A 15,149-nucleotide genomic window follows, 5' to 3' on the forward strand; every position below is an offset into this window, starting at 1 on the left:
TTGCATCCGCTGCACCTGTAACTTACCGTACATTGGTGAAACAGGACGGACAATCCCTATACGCAAGAAAGAACACATTAGACACATTAAATATAACTATTATGGTGAAGCAGGCCTCTCAGATCACGCACTCAACACCTTACACCAAATCAACTGGAAAAGCACCCACTCTTTATACCACACAAAAACCTGGTATGAAAGGAAATTTAAGGAAGCTTGCGAAATCCTGATAAACCACCCAAATATCAACAACAAAGATGGCATGAAAATTCCAAGGATCTGGATGGCACACATTCAGCCCACCTAATATATAAGATCCAGCATAAGTCAGGACTCTAGCCAATCTTCAGCTAGTATTAGAAACCATTCCATACCAACTGGCTGGAATGTACATGTATAATCATGATGTTAATATATATATATATGTAGATAGATAGATACATAGACTTGTTGTTGCACCCAATGTATGTCTACAACCAACAGATAACACTAATAATAGGACTCTAGCGTTGATGTATAATTTTTTTTTTCCCACCGGAGGTCAGGCCAACAATTGTTGTAGCGGTTGGTCATTAACTTTAACAAACCAGTTTGATTGTAGGCTTGTTTTCTGTGTATAGTTGTATGCTCCAGAAGAAAACCTTGACATAAAGGTCGAAAAGTCGAATGTAGATTTTAGTTATATTAAACTAAAGTTTTTATTCAAACACGGTAGTTGTCTCCATAATTTTCAAAAATGCATTCGGATCACCATGTAAGCTTAAAAGAAAGAATGAAGTCAGATTTCTTTTCTAGGCAAGTAACCTTTTGGCTTAGTGGTTTCTTAATGTTTGGTTTACCTGTCAGCAGGTTGTGACATTTTATTTATGTACTGTTTGATTTTTTTCAACAACTGCTGGAACTAAATCTTCAAAAACTGAAATCAAATGTAATAAGTTTCTTATTCTCTCTCTACCTATCAATCTGTAGCAGAAGTTATAAGTAGTTCATGACCCTTTCATGTTTTTGATTACCAAAAATATATTTCAGATCTGTCATTTTTCTTAACTCTGATTATTATAGAAAAAAATATTCAAAAAAAATTTAAATTGTAGATTTTTGGATTAAAAAAAAATTATACAACATGCTAATAAATTAAACCAGATAAACTTTGTGAATTATTTACTGCAAACTTTTCTGCCAAATAATTATCACCATTGTCAGTGTGGCCGCACACAAGTAGTTAGTATGAAAGATAAGATTTAAAAAAAAAAAAGAAAAATGCAGTTAATGGAATGCAATATGATATTAAGTAAGAGAAGCACAGTCTAAACCAGCCATTCAGCTAAGGAAACTAAGCAGATATAAAAAGTATACTACAAAAATAATTCATGTAAGTTTCTCCAGTTTCACTTACTGGCTGACTTATTTATGTATCCTACCATATCTTGTGTTACTGCATATCCTACCTTTAAAGCCAAGTCTACTGCTTCTTCATATAATCCCATGGTTGTGTATATATGAACACATGCTTTCTGACATCCAAGTTCTGTGCATAAGCGAAGGGCATATTTCAGGTCATAAGGTACTGTGCTTTCATCCTATTAAGATAAAAGATTTTATTAGGGCCTTAAACCCAATAAAAATTAAAATATCATTTTAAATACATTTTTACATGCTATTTAATGACATGTTTTGTTTTAAAAATGATGAATATTATTACCTGTCCTTGTTTTTCCAAATACATCATTAATTTGTCATCACTATCCAAGCGAGCATATAAAGCTAAAAGATAGTTGTGTATTGCCTGATCTTTATTACCCAAAACTTTTTCACAGAATTCTAAATATCGAATGGCTTCGTTTTCCTACAGATATAGAAAAAAAAATGATAACAATATATATACTTGTGTATATATACTTTAATCATAAAACAATGTACAATAAAAATTCAGAATCACACAGGCAAATAGCAATAATCACTTTACATTAAAAAATATGTCAATTTTAGACAACTGAAAATAAAAATAAAAAAAGCTTACTAGCATACTAAACTTAAACTATTAGTTTAAAAACTTAGTATGTTATGCCAGTAAACATTAAAAAAAAAAAATCAGCAACACATAGATATTTGAAGGGTATTGAATCAATGTAGAGGTAGTGCAGGAGGAATAACAGAAGGATTTAGAAGAGGCAGATGAACAGACATATTCATATATTGGATTGCTTTATGAGCTAATAAACTGCACATAAGTGGACTCTAAGTTAGATATATTGAAAAAATATTCTTCACTGAGAGTATGGAAGTGGAATATCAGGAAAAACAGACAGCTTAGTACTAAGGAGATGTAGGTGTGTATAGGCATGAGGAAGTGTATATGTGTGAGAATGACTGAAAAATGCAAAATCTAGCCTAACGAAATTGAATAGGGTAGTCAACGTAACGTGTAAAAGTAATTGTGAAGAAGTACTGCAGTTCATGTATACAAGAAGCATCAGGAGTAAGATGCACTAGATGGTACAACTTCACCAAAAGTTATAGGCATTAGTGAGACTTTGTTGACAACAGGTGCAGTTAATATACAGTGCTACTACTATAAGCCAGGACATGCAAGAGAAGTGGATAACATGCATCAACAAATTGCCGTGAGTGCAAGCTGATTAATTGGAATGATGAAAGATCACAAGGTAGGAAGGAAATGAAATTTATTATCCACTAAGAGTATTACTTGAATACAGCATGTGATGGAGGAAACTCAGAATTTGCGAGTATACAGGATCTGTCCATAACCAAGGTAGCTGCATACTGCCTCCAACTGGAGAAAGCGATCGTGAAGTCTTGACTTGGGCTTCCTAAACATGTTATAAAAATTTTCAGTTCATAAAGGGTATATGTGGAACTACAGGGTAAGTAATTATGACAAACTTAGGAGACAGCTGAAACTGGTGCTATGGCATATGAATATAGACATGGGATTAGATGGATATCAGCCAGTTCCTTTGCGCATGACAAGAATGCGCAAAGGAACTGGCACTGCCTATGACTAGCCTGTTTAACTTAAGTTCTCAGCATTGGTAGAATCCAAACAGAAAAGAGGACAAAATATTCCATTGCATGAAGGAGATACCAAGATAGAGGTAGAGAATTATAGACCAATCAGAATCTTAGAAGTGGTGATAAAGATATTAGAAATGGTTCAGTCAGTTCAGGAATGGATAGATAAGAATATGATAGTCTATGGAACACAGCATGGGTTAGTAAAGGGCATGCCATGCCATAGTAATTTACTTTCTTTTTATAATAGTGACAGCTGATTTGGATAAAATGACTGCATGACGATACTGTTGGATACTGAAAAGAAGTTTGACAGAATATTACTACATGAAACTCTGTTACATCAACTGGAGCAAATGAAAATAGGTATGAAGCTGGTGAAATGAATATGAAGGTGACTGATGGATAGATACCAGAGAGTAGTATATGGAGGAGTAGAATTCAGGAGAAACCACATGACTTGCAGTGTGCTGCAAGGAACTGTACTTGGACCACTGCTATTTAATTTGTATGTTAATGATAAAAGAAAACGATTTGAAGGAAAATATCCAGTTGTTGAAAACTTCCATCCAGCAATGGATGAAAAGTGACTGAATAAGAAGAATTCAGCCAGTGACAATTTCCCTCCAAATCCTAGAAATGTTGAATTTACTTAAAAAAAGGTTTTATAGGATATATACAGATGAAATTTTTCACTTGGCTAGAGGGACAGAACAAAGGTCATCTTCATAAAATGAATAAGAATGCAGTTCGTAAGAAGTTCAGTATTAGAGTTTGAATTGAATGGGTTTCCAGTCAGCTGTGAGCACTCTGTTAGTCAATGTGTTGTGGAGAGATATGGCATATCTCTCCTCAACACAATAATAACAATAATCAGAAATTTTTTTTAATTATAAAATATCTTATTTTTAAAATTATAATTATTACAATTAAATTAAAAAATATAAATATACAATGAAAACAAATAAAACTTGCTTTGGACTGATTCTTAGCATAATCATACTGTACAAGAGCAGGAATTAACTGAGCTGGATTCAATCTTCTTTCCTGTTGCATCCATGCATCAACTGTTTCACGTGGTATAGTTTGCATAAGGGCTGGAGAGAATTGATAAAACAGTTCAGAATGGCACTACAAAAAATAAAACGCATTTATTAAATGATGGTTGAGTGTATTTATCTGTATTATTATTCTGGCTTTTTCATCAAGCCAATAATCTTAATTTAAAAAAAAAAAACTGTAAATTTAACTAAAACACTCTTAATTATTTCTCTATTTATTATGAAAAAAAGTTTATGATTTCTTTCTTGAGATTATGTACATATTCAACCTTTAAAATTATTCATTTAATATAATGCTAAATTTGTTACTTTGTCTATATTCAAATATATGATTATTATAAAATAAACTGTACCTGTTTCTTTAAAACAGCCAAGGCAGTCACATAATTTTTTTGCTGTAGATAATACTGTATTTCTCTCTGGTAATCTGAAAAGCAGAGTTTTAAAAAAGTCAAAGCTATGGTTGCAAGTGGCCAGTTAAGGGGGGGGGGGGTAAAATCCATATAATAAACATTCAAAATGAGCATTTCAAGTGTTCTGGAAACAAACAACAGCAATAAATGTGTTAATGTGTAACACGGTTCAGATCCACTATTAGAAATAGATTTGGATTCTTTCTTTTTCCATTAAAATTTAAATTGTGAAAATTACTTGATTTGTGTTTTGTAATAAGTACTTCTGTGCTCTGCAAATACCAGAGCACAGCAAAATGTTAGCTTACCAAATTTACAGTTTATTTAGTTCTTGTAGGGCATGACTTAATCCATAAAAAGAGTATTATGAGCAATGAATGAAGACTAAAAAATTTGAACATACTTTTAGTTTAGCTCAAAATTTACTTCAGTACACCATAAAACAATGGAATTTTAACACATTATAATGAGAGTATGAGAATGGTTTCAAGATTTGAAAACAAAAAATACTGAACAAACAAACTTACCACCCATTTGATTTGTAAAAAAGAGGAGATTTTCTTCATCACCATGATTACCAATTAGACTGTAAACAGCACTCTTATTGGCTTTCACACACTCCTGTGTAAGAAAAATAATGGAAATTTAAGATTCATGACAAATAAAACTATTCAGGAAAGATCTGCTGCCTTTACTTCAAAATTTAAAACACAATGCAATTTGAAGGGTATGCATGAAGTTATACACTAATTCTCACAAAACTCTGTATAAGTATCATGCCACCAGAGGCAACATGAATAATTAGTTTAGTTTATGAAAAATACATAATTTGCAAACATGAGATACTTCGGCATTCCAGTTTTCAGACAGCATTTGAGGAGAACCAATAAGTCTGAAATATGCTTTTAAACATGATTAGATTTGATTAAAATGTTTACTCAAAGGTACATAAGAGGCAAATATAAGGAGCGTTCTTTAAGAGATACTTCTGCCATAAAGTTTCTTTAATTCACACAATAACACAAGGAAAGAAGTAAATATTTATATTCACTTCTTTCCTTGTGTTATCGATATATAAAATTCTGTTGTATACAGGGTGTTTCAAAAAGAATGTCCTGATTTGAAAATTGTATATCTTTACAACCACGAACCACAAATGAATGCGACTTGTACCATGTGAACGGCCTTGGCCCAGAGTTTGATATGACGACAGCTAGTCATTAGGCCTTACTTCATACTTGGTAATTTATTTTGTAACTGTACCACATTTTCATTATTAAATATAATTATTTGAAATCGGGTCATTCCTTTTGAAACACCCTGTATATATAAAAATTTCCTTAATATTTATTCAAAGACCATATATTTCAGCCTGAATATTACAGGTCATCATCAGTGGCAATGATAGTTAATTACAAAGTAGAATGGGAACAATGGATCAATTTAAAACAGTGAGAGCTGTGTGATGTTATATATAAAACAATGCAAAGGTATAACTAAGGACACGCTATATCATTAATTAAACAAAAAAAACTTTAATGATGTGTGTGATTAAAATAAGACTTTCCCACATCTTAGGTAGTGAAAGGCAGTCGTTCTGATTGAAGTTCAGATGTTGAGGTAAGGCTTCAGTTTTCTTTCTTTAAATAAACATTCAAATGTATAGCAACAAAGATGGAGTTAGCATGTTTCAGATCACAGGATATCGTGGTCTGCATCTATTCCATGTTGTGCAAGGCTAGATTTTTCTCAGATTTCCTGTTGATGATGCAACACTGTTGTTCTTGTATTCTCTTTTTCAATGAACGTCCAGTTTGCCTGAAGTAAGAAAGATGACAGGTAGGAACTTTGATAGTTTGCTGATAGGAAAAAATGTAGCCAGTAGTAGAAACAATGGATAATACTTAATCTAGTGTTTACTTGTTATTTGAGTAAGGATTATAGGAAACAAAAAGATGTTATGTGGTTCACTCTGAGATGCCTTTGAGTTTCATATGTTGTTTGAAAGTAGGCTTTCAATAAATGAGTAACTAGGTCACCTGATGATGAGCAGAGAAGTAGGATATCTAAGAAGGATAATTTACTCTTTCTCTATTTCCATAGTAAAATTAATTCATGAACGTCGATTATTTGTGATAGATAAAAAGGTTGGTAATGTTTCTTCATTATTGGGGCAGATCACAAAAATGTTGTCTATATAGCAAACACAAAATGAAAGCTGCAGGTAGATGGATGAGAAAAGGATGTCTTCGAAATGTTTCAGACAGAAGTTATCAAGAACAGAAAGGCTTCCCATAGCAGTTCCTTCAACTTAACTGTAAAATTTGTTTTGATGAAAAAAATATCCAGAGTGAATAACAAAGTTGAATAATTTCACTATATCCTATGGAAAGGTTTGTGAAAATAGATGTAGTGTATCTTCTAGAAGTATATGGTTGAACAAGTGATTAGCATATCCGCTCTCCAGTCAAAAGGTTGCGGGTTCGAATCCTACTGTGGTCATGGATGTTTGTGATTGTCTGTGAAAATACTAGGTATGGTGATTGGAGGTAGATGGCATTAGTGTAGATGATGAAGGTAGTTGTGAGTGGTGGATTGGTGGACACAGAGAGTTGTAGAGTAGGTGCCCTCCCTCAATGAGTCTTTGGACTCCCTGGAGGTGTTATGTAGTAGTAATAATAATAATATCAGTGAAGAGCAATTCTATATCGAAACTTACCATTCAATCAGTGGGTTGGAAGAAAAGATTTTTTACTTTATCTAGAAAACCGGATAAATTTTTTATGAAGGAGCAGGAGTTACCAATCTGAGCTTTTAATAAACATTCTAAAAATATGGCTATATGGTAAGTAGGAGAATCTATACAGTTAACAATGGGACAAAGAAGAATGCCTTCCTTATGGATCTTAGGTAAACTACAGAATCAAGGGATTCTAATAAAAAAAGTTTTAAGTTTCAATGGTGTCTCCATCAAGGCTTATAACTTCATTTAGCAAGTGAATTTAATTTTTTGAGTCGACTGCTGGTGGGGTTGTGAGCCAATTCCTGGTATGTCAATATATCCCATAGTAAAAGAGATATTTTTCATTTATAATTAGCAGTATCATTAACAGTTTTTGTAATGATTCAACACAAAATACGAGGCTAATCTTCTTGAATGGCAGTCAGTCTCAAGTAGAGTAATGTGGGCAAATATGAGAATGGGGAACTGGACAATGAGACTTATTTGTGCCTATGGTCCCACAGAAGGTTCTACTAAGGTAGAAGTGGAGGAATTTTTTGACGCTTTAGAAAAAGCAACTGACACAATGAAAAAGGAAAAGTTGTTCCTTGTTGGGGATCTAAATAGCAGAGTAGGAAATGATTGTGAGACATATAAAAATATTTTGGGAAAATTTGGAGAAAAGAGCAAAGCTAATAATAATAGCAAATATCTGTTGGATTTCTGCTCAGGACATGGACTGGTTATTACTAACACTATGTTCCAACATAAAAATGTGCACAAATTCACATGGAGAGAAGAGGCTAGGAATAAGAAAAGTTTCATTGACTATGTTATTGTTGATAGTGATGTTTTCTCAATGGTGCAGGACACCAGAGTGTACAGAGGATTTGAAATTGGAAGTGATCACTATTTAGTCTTGAGCAGGATAAAATTGAAAAGAATAACATGCAAGAAAGTTTTAAAGCGAATAAAAGTTGAGCAGCTCTCAGATGTGAACTGTAGACTAAAATACAGAAAGATTATTGAAAAGAAAATGAAAGAGTTTGAGAACAGGAATCAAACCTTGGAGATTCAGTGGCAAACTCTGAAGAAAACATTGATTGATTCTGCCAGAGAAGCATGTGGTGAGGTTGTGTGCAAGGATAAAAAAATCAGAACTCCCTGGTGGACACAGGAAGTTAAAGAGGCAGTGAATGAAAAGAAGAAAGCATATCAAAAGTTCCTGGCAAATAAGTCAGCTTTTACTCTTACAGAATATAGAGACAAATGTAAGAAAGCTAAATAGTGTGTAAAACTAGCTAAACAAAAGTCATGGGAGGACTTTGGCAAGAATATAGAAAATAAATATCAAGAAGGTGGCAAAATATTCTGGAGATTGTTGAAGAAGCTTAGGAATGGAGGAAAGAGTGCTGTAAAAGGAATTAGAGATGATAAAGGTGAAATGAAAACAGGAGAAAAAGATATCCTTGAAGTATGGAGTATTAATTTGAAAAACTGCTAAATGAAACAAGCAGTGATGACAGCACAGTGATAAAAAACACTGACCAGGCATGCAGTCAGGAATACATATCCATACTTGAAGTAGAAAAAGCCATCAAAGGCTTGAAATGTGGAAAGGCAGCAGGAGTAGATGATATTCGACCAGAAATGCTGAAGTATGGTGGTATAAGAGTCTTACAGTGGCTGCACTGCATAGTTCAAAAAGGCTGGACAGAGGGACGAATTCCCGATGATTGGAGTAGAGCTCTCATAGCACCCATATATAAAAAGGGAAATAAAACTGAATGTGAGAATTACAGAGGTATTTCCCTACTGAGTGTTCCTGGCAAGATCTATGCAAGTATACTTGAGAAACAGTTGAGAAGAATTGTGGAAGAAAAGCTTGGTGAAGAACAAGCTGGATTCAGGCCAAATAGAGGCTGTCAGGATCAGATCTTCACTTTACGACAAATAGTCGAGAAAGCATGGGAATATAACAAAGATCTGTATTTAAGTTTTGTCGATTTGGAAAAGGCATATGACAAGGTGCCAAGAGAGAAGCTATTCAATACGTTGCAGTTATATGGTGTCAATGGGGCATTATATCAAGCAATACTTAGTCTTTATTTGAGTTGTGAGTCAGCAGTTAGAATTGAAGGAAGTACAGGAAGATGGTTTAATTTTAAATCTGGTGTGAGACAAGGATGTACATTATCCCCTCTGTTATTCATTATCTATATGGATCACATTATGAAGGAATGTGGTATTAAACCTGATATCAAAATTGGAGATGTTAATGTCAGCTCTTTGCTTTATGCGGATGATGTTATACTTCTAAATAAATCCGCTACAAGTCTGCAAGATTCTCTGACTAAATTGAATAGCTGTTGTAATAGATATGGTATGAAGGTCAGCAATAAAAAGACAAAGACAATGAAAATAGGCAGAATCATTGAAAATGTCAACTGTGTTGTGAATGGAGAACCTGTGGAACAAGTAAAACATTTCAGCTACTTAGGCACAATTTTTACTGAAGATGGTAAACTAAATATAGAAATAGACAACAGAATCAGCAAAGCTGGTATCGTGGGAAGTCAATTGAATAAATTCATATGGAATAAGAAAGAAATTAGTCGGAACACTAAATTAGCTGTATACAAGACTGTATTCAAACCAATTTTAACTTATGGATCTGAGAGCTGGGTCAGAAGTAAAACACTTGACCAAAGACTAGAGACCGCAGATATGAGAGTCCTGAGAAAGATTAGAGGCGTGAACAGATGGCATCAATGGCAATATCATATTAAAAATGAGGATAGTAGGAAAGAACTTGACATTGTCAGCATCCAGGAATGCGTTAGCAGAGCTAATCTCAGACGGTATGGTCACTTAAATAGAATGGGAGAGGAAAGATTAGCAAAACAAGTGTTCTCTGCCAGGTTGGCAGGAAAACGACCCAGAGGAAGACCAAGATATAGGTGGATTGATACGGTACAAAGTGCCTTAGACGATAGAAATATAAGATCTGATAATGTTGGAGTCTTGACAAGTAACAGACTGATTTGGAGGAAAATTGTAGATAGGAAGTTAGTAATGATGTAATTTTTTCATGTAGTACTGTCATATCCTGTACACCCCTTGAGGGTACATGGCAGGAATTTGATGATGATGATGTAATGATGAGATGGCTGTTGTTTCTTAAGGACTGTCCTTCCTGATTTATGCTTACACATAGAATCACACTTCCTTGTGCAGGTATTTGAAACCAAATCTGATGGAATAGGCTGGTTACTCCTTATTCCTGAAGAGTCCAATATATCTGTATATTTTGTGTGTTCTTCTGGTTTGGCTTGCCTATTTGGAGGGACAAAAAACCTTCCACCTTCGCATGAGACTGGCTAAATCACTATTTGATTGAAAACACCTGATAAAGGTTCCTTACATCATATACAGGATTCAAACCCAAGTCTTTCCAATCAAAGGACTCATCTATACCAAATTGACTATAGAGGCCCTTGAGGATTGTAAAGCTTTAATTTCAACTAAGGAGAATTTTTAGGCAGGTTTCATTTCAGTAACACAGATGAAACTTCCAAATGAAGTAGTTTATTGGTATTCTCATTAGAGAAAGTGGATTAGTTTTGTTGTTTATTATTTTAACGGTATAATAGAACACAGAAACTAAGTAAATAATTAATTTATTAACTTGATGCTGATATTTCGCTGGTATTATAACCAGCATCTTCAGAGCACAAAAACACTGTTTGTCACAATACGCGAGACTAAAACAACATGGTGTACTTAAACAAAATTGTAGCAGCAACACAAAGACTAGAGTCCTGATTTTGGCACCCTCTATCTGGAAAAAAAAAAAAAAAAAAAAAAAAAAAAAAAACGCTATCATATATTACTAGAGTCCTAGAAAAGTGCTAGTTTTTTCTTAATATGACTGTCTCCCAGATCTTCGGCAAGTTAATACAGCCATATTTGTTGAGATTTGGAGTGTGTTTTAGGGCTTCTGTCGCCTCTAAGAACAATCTCTCTGATTTATATGGGTTTCTGTGTAGTACTTTTGTGTTTTTCCAGTTGATCCTATGTGCAGGGGTATCCAGAGCATGGTCTGCTAGGCCCGACTTCCCATAATGATATTTCCGGACGTATCGTTTATGTTCGCTGATGCGGATATTCACAGTTCTTCCTGTTTGACCGTAGTAGGCTTGATTGCATGATCAGGGTACTTGGTAGACTCCTGGATGTGATAAAGGAGGAATGCTGTCCTTGGGTGAGCGGATGAGGGTGGCTAATTTGCTACATGGTCTGAATGTAGTGCGTAGTTTATGTTTATTGAGAATTCTTGAGATCTTTTCGGATGTGCCTTTAATGTAAGGGATGGCGACTGTTTTGTTGTAGTTCACTGTGGTGGATGGTGGGAGGGGTTTCTTAGGAGTGTTTAGTATTTTGTTTAGTTTTTGTGGTTTTTTTTTTTTTTTTTTTTTTTTTTTTTTTCAGATAGAGGGCACCAAAATCAGGACTCTAGTCTTTGTGTTGCTGCTACAATTTTGTTTAAGTACACCATGTTGTTTTAGTCTCGCGTATTGTGACAAACAGTGTTTTTGTGCTCTGAAGATGCTGGTTATAATACCAGCGAAATATCAGCATCAAGTTAATAAATTAATTATTTACTTAGTTTCTGTGTTCTATTATACCGTTAAAATAATAAACAACATGTTCGACGAACACATAAGTCTGTCCACGCGTTTGGTGGATTAGTTTTATTTAATATTAAAAAGGAAATCAAAACTTCTGCCTAGAAACATCTCCAAACATAGATATGACATATATTAATAGCAAGTTCACATTTTGTAGCTTGAAGTTCACTGCGAACAAGCAATAGACTTGTGCTGAAAGAGATATGTGCACTGGGAGATCTGATGGTTTGGGAATGATCTTGAGATCATAGTATTTTTTAAGAAAGGATATTCTTGCTTGCAGCTTATCTTGCAACATGGATAATTTAAAAAATCTACAATATTCTTGGTTATTTCTTCCCTGTGAAGGATTTATAAGTGTTGTTTAAGAGATACTTGTAACATGTTTTTTTTTTCAATTAACACAAGAAAAAAAGTGTTCCGTCACCGTCTGAACTTAAATCGGAATGATTGCCATTCACTATCTAAGATATGGGAGTCTTAGTCTAATCACACATTATAAAATTTTTTTCTTTAATTAATAATACAGTGTTTATACCTTGTTGTTGTTTTATGTAAAAGATCACATATCTCTCAATGTTTCAAATCAATCCATTGTTTGTGCTCTACTTTATAATTAACTAACACTGCAACTGATGATGGCCTTTGAATAAATATTATGCACTTTCCATGAATTATCGTATGAATTGAAGAAATATAAGGAGTTTTCAGATGGTCCTTTAAGTGGTGCCATAAATTGAATGCCATAGGTTTGTCAACTTCATAGTTATTAATAACTTTTGAAACATTGTTTTGAAGTAAAACACTCTTATAATTAATGAAATATAATTAATTATATTTCACTAATAAGAATATAATTAGCAAAATTATATTCTTGCATAAGGAAAGTGCTGGCATTTATTGTTTTCAAACTCTAATTTTTTTCTTCAATAATGTTTGTGTAGTTAAGTAAAAAGTAAAGTAAAACCAGCAAAAGCTGCTCAACTTTAATCATCAAATTCCTGATATATACCCTCAGGAGGTGTACAGGATAATTATGAGAGTACTACATGAAAAAGTTACACCATAAATAACTTCTGATCAACAATTTTCTCCCAAATTAATCTGTTATCTGTCAAGATTCCAACACTATCTGATATTATATTTTTGTCTTTTACGGCACTTTTTACTGTATCAATCCATCCAGATCGTGGTCTTCCTCTGGGTCTTTAACCTGCCAACCTGGAAAAGAATGCTTGCTTTCCTAACCTTTCCTCTTCCATTCTGTTTAAGTGACCACACCATCTAAGATTAGCTCTCTGCTAACACATTCCCGAATGCTGACAATGGCAAGTCCTTGCCTAATATCATCATTTATAACGTGCTACTGCCACTGATGTCCTATTCATCCCACTAATCTTTCTCAGAGCTCTCATATCTGCAGTCTCCACTCTTTGATCAAGCATTTTATTTTTAACCCAGGTCTCAAAACCATAAATTAAAACTAGTTTGAATAATGTCTTGTATATAGCTAATTTAGTGTTTTCACTAATTTCTTTCTGAGAACAGGAACCAAACCTTGGAGATTCAGTGGCAAGCCTTGAAGAAAACCCCGACTGATTCACCAGAGAGGCATGTGGTGAGGTTGTCTGCAAGGATAGAAAAATCAGAACTCCATGGTGGACACAGGAAGTTAAAGAGGCAGTGAAGGAAAAGAAGAAAGCATATCAAAAGTTTCTGGCAAATAAGTCAGCTTGTGCTCTTAGAGAATACAGAGACAAATGTAAGAAAGCTAAACACTGTGTAAAACTAGCTAAACAAAAGTCATGGGAGGACTTTGGCAAGAACATAGAAAATAAATATCAAGAAGGTGGTAAGATATTCTGGAGGTTGTCGAAAAAGCTTAAAAATGGAGAAAAGAGTGCTGTAAAAGGAGTTAGAGATGATAAAGGTGACATGAAAATGGGAGAAAAAGATATCCTTGAAGTATGCAGTAATTACTTCGAAAAATTATTAAATGAAACAAGCAGTGATAGCACAGTGGTAAAAAACAGTCAACAGGCATACAGTCAGGAATACATATCCATACTTGAAGTAGAAAAAGCCATCAAAGGCTTGAAATGTGGAAAGGCAGCAGGAGTAGACGATATTCAACCAGAAATGCTGAAATATGGTGGTATACAAGTCTTACAGTGGCTGCACTGCATAGTTCAGAAAGCCTGGACAGAGGGATGAATTCCTGATGATTGGAGTAGAGTCCTCACAGTACCCATTATATAAAATGGGAAATAAAACTGAATGTGAGAATTACAGAGGTATTTCCCTACTGAATGTCCCTGGCAAAATCTATGCAAGCTTGCAGCTTATATAGATTTTGCTTTGTTTTATTCCCATTGGTCAAGTAAAACACTTTACCAATGGGAATAAAACAAAGATTTATATTTAAGTTTTGTAGATCTGGAAAAGGTATATGACAAGGTGCCAAGAGAGAAGCTATTCAATAGGCTACAGTTATATGCTGTCAATGGGGCATTATATCAAGCAATACTTAGTCTGTATTTGAATTGTAAGTCGGCAGTTAGAATTGAAGGAAGTACAGGAAGATGGTTTAATGTTAAATCTAGTGTGAGACAAGGATGTACATTATCCCGTCTGTTATTCATCATCTATATGGATCACATTATGAAGGAAAGTGGTATTAAACATGATATCAGAATTGGAGATGTTAATGTCCGCTCTTTGCTTTATGCGGACGATGTTATACTTCTAAATAAATTCGCTACAAGTCTGCAAGATTCTCTGACTAAATTGAATAGCTGTTGTAATAGATATGGTATGAAGGTCAGCAATAAAAAGACAAAGACAATGAAATAGGCAGAATCATTGAAAATGTCAACTGTGTTGTGAATGGAGAACCTGTGGAACGAGTAAAATCATTTCAGCTACTTAGGCACAATTTTTAGTGACGATGGTAAATTAAATATGGAAATAGACAACAGAATCAACAAAGCTGGTATGGTAGGAAGTGAATTGAATAAATTCACATGGAATAAGAGAGAAATTAGTTGGAACACTAAATTAGCTGTATACAAGACAATGTTCAAACCAGTTTTAACTTATGGATCTGAGAGCTGGGTCAGAAGTAAAACACTTGACCAAATAGTAGAGACCACAGATATGAGAGTCCTGAGAAAGATTAGAGGCATGAACAGATGGCATCAATGGCAATATCATATTAAAAATGAGGATA

The 15,149-nt window shown here is 34.1% G+C and overlaps 1 protein-coding gene across 2 annotated transcripts in view; it reads right to left on the reverse strand.

Annotated features, from left to right (window-relative positions):
* Positions 1–15,149, reverse strand: part of dor (vacuolar protein sorting-associated protein 18 dor) — a 201,594-nt gene that overhangs the window by 73,500 nt on the left and 112,945 nt on the right. For both annotated transcript variants that reach the window (XM_090390559.1, XM_090390558.1), the window contains 5 exons: positions 5,035–5,128; positions 4,448–4,521; positions 4,009–4,164; positions 1,703–1,846; positions 1,449–1,580 (listed from right to left, as the gene is read on the reverse strand). In XM_090390559.1, coding sequence (XP_090246685.1) covers positions 1,449–1,580; positions 1,703–1,846; positions 4,009–4,164; positions 4,448–4,521; positions 5,035–5,128 — 600 coding nt within the window. The remainder of the gene's footprint in view (positions 1–1,448; positions 1,581–1,702; positions 1,847–4,008; positions 4,165–4,447; positions 4,522–5,034; positions 5,129–15,149) is intronic.

This window comes from Typopeltis vanoorti, chromosome 3, assembly GCF_054136105.1.
Source record: "Typopeltis vanoorti isolate ZY-2024b chromosome 3, IOZ_Tvanoo_1.0, whole genome shotgun sequence".
Classification (NCBI taxonomy): Eukaryota; Metazoa; Arthropoda; class Arachnida; order Uropygi; family Thelyphonidae; genus Typopeltis; species Typopeltis vanoorti.